This window comes from Venturia canescens, chromosome 1 (assembly GCF_019457755.1).
Source record: "Venturia canescens isolate UGA chromosome 1, ASM1945775v1, whole genome shotgun sequence".
In the NCBI taxonomy this organism is placed as follows: Eukaryota; Metazoa; Arthropoda; class Insecta; order Hymenoptera; family Ichneumonidae; genus Venturia; species Venturia canescens.
Genome location: NC_057421.1, coordinates 28,116,730 through 28,118,148, shown reverse-complemented (window position 1 = coordinate 28,118,148; position 1,419 = coordinate 28,116,730). Strand labels below are relative to the sequence as shown.

The 1,419-nt window shown below is 36.9% G+C and overlaps 1 protein-coding gene across 1 annotated transcript; it reads right to left on the bottom strand.

The window, feature by feature from the left end:
- Window positions 1-135: 135 nt before the first annotated feature.
- On the bottom strand, window positions 136-1,208 carry LOC122417434 (peptidyl-tRNA hydrolase ICT1, mitochondrial). Its single transcript, XM_043430941.1, has 3 exons — window positions 884-1,208; window positions 528-716; window positions 136-441 (listed from the first exon to the last, which is right to left on the bottom strand). Exons 1-3 carry the CDS (start codon window positions 1,040-1,042, stop codon window positions 181-183), a joined length of 609 nt encoding a protein of 202 aa, XP_043286876.1. The 5' UTR covers window positions 1,043-1,208; the 3' UTR covers window positions 136-180.
- Between the last annotated feature and the right edge of the window lie 211 nt (window positions 1,209-1,419).

Below are 1,419 nucleotides of genomic sequence, written 5' to 3'. Positions count from 1 at the left end.
ACTGATTGGACAACTGATGGTTCGTGGAGCAGAATTGAATTTAACAAAACCATCGGATTGAGAATGAAAATGAAAAGTTTGCTCGAATGTTAACGATACGAGAGAAATGGAGAGAAATAAACATTTAGTCCATCGTGAAGTAATGTACATGTATTTCTATAGTTATCTACAGATTGAAAGTTAGTCATCAAAGTCATTCGCTTGTCTGTCGCGTTTGATCTGTGACCTTGCTCGCTTTATGCTCAAACGCTCCCGAACAGCTTTCAAATGCCTTTTTCTCAGCATTTCCACCGTCTCTGGTGAAATAGTTGGTTCTGGTTGTGCAGCTTTCCTGATCATGGTTCTTAATCTTTCAAGAGCATCTGCAAGATTGAGATTTTGGGATCTTGTCAAGTCCGATTTGATGATTAAGTATCCCTCTTTATTTATTCTATTTTTTTCCTGAAAAATGAAAAATAGTTGATTATAAAATTAACAAAACAAAAATTAATAGGAACCAGAAGAGGAAACATTATAGGCATAAGAACCTGAAGCATCAATTTCGGTTTTAGTTCATTGTCAAGCCAAGTTGCATTTTGCACATTGAAGCGCAAGTCAACTTTGGTGTTTGTTTTATTGATATGTTGACCTCCCGGGCCGCCGGCTTTGCTGTAAGTTACATCCAGCTGATCCATGGGTATGAATCCATTAAATTTAGCTTTTGGATCTTCGGGAACCTGTACAAAAATGTCAACAATAAAGAAATTTTGGAAGAAGCCAAATCCCAGCAAGAAATTGAGGTTATGTTGAGTGACTACAATTAAAAAAAACAAAAATCACTCGCAGAATCTTGACATTCATATTCGTGTAATGATTACTAATGCAGAAATGATTATTTACTTACGAAATTTGGTGTGAAAATTTTTATTGTACTCTTTGGATACAAATTTTCGGGGGCATAGGGACTCTTGAATGAATAATTTCTTCCAAGACTACACACATGACTGGTATTGCAAATATCACTTCTGAATATTTTCACGAACTGTCGACTGATCAAATTCATCGTATGTTTTGAAGAATTCTTTATATAATGTTAAATCGTATTTTCTTTCGTGTTTAGAATTAGAGGTTATACAAATATAGCAGGCTCCGTTCTCAGCCCGCCCTGAGAGCAGCCATGACACTTTTTTTTCTTCGAGTCTCGAGAGTTAAAATCTTAATCGACTGTTGGAAATGAAGAAATCGAATTTCATTTAAATGCCGTGGGTAGCGCAAGTGTTCGAAATAAGCACTGGAAAAATAGTTAGTGTGTGCAAAAAACATAAGAAACAGCGAAACGGTACACGCTTCACTGGTCCCAATCCCCGCACAGCCTGTTGCTGCAATAGTACGTCGCGTGTTTCTCCAGGGAAGCAAAGAACTAAAAGAGCGAAGAGAAAG

Bases quoted from the DNA above. Each gene is read 5' to 3' on its own strand.
- LOC122417434 (XM_043430941.1), bottom strand. From the start codon at position 1,042: ATGAATTTGATCAGTCGACAGTTCGTGAAAATATTCAGAAGTGATATT. The intron at 717-883 runs GTAAGTAAATAA...ATTTTTGTACAG, and splicing joins AAATTTTCACACCAAATTTC to GTTCCCGAAGATCCAAAAGC. The intron at 442-527 runs GTTCTTATGCCT...TTCATTTTTCAG, and splicing joins AACCGAAATTGATGCTTCAG to GAAAAAAATAGAATAAATAA.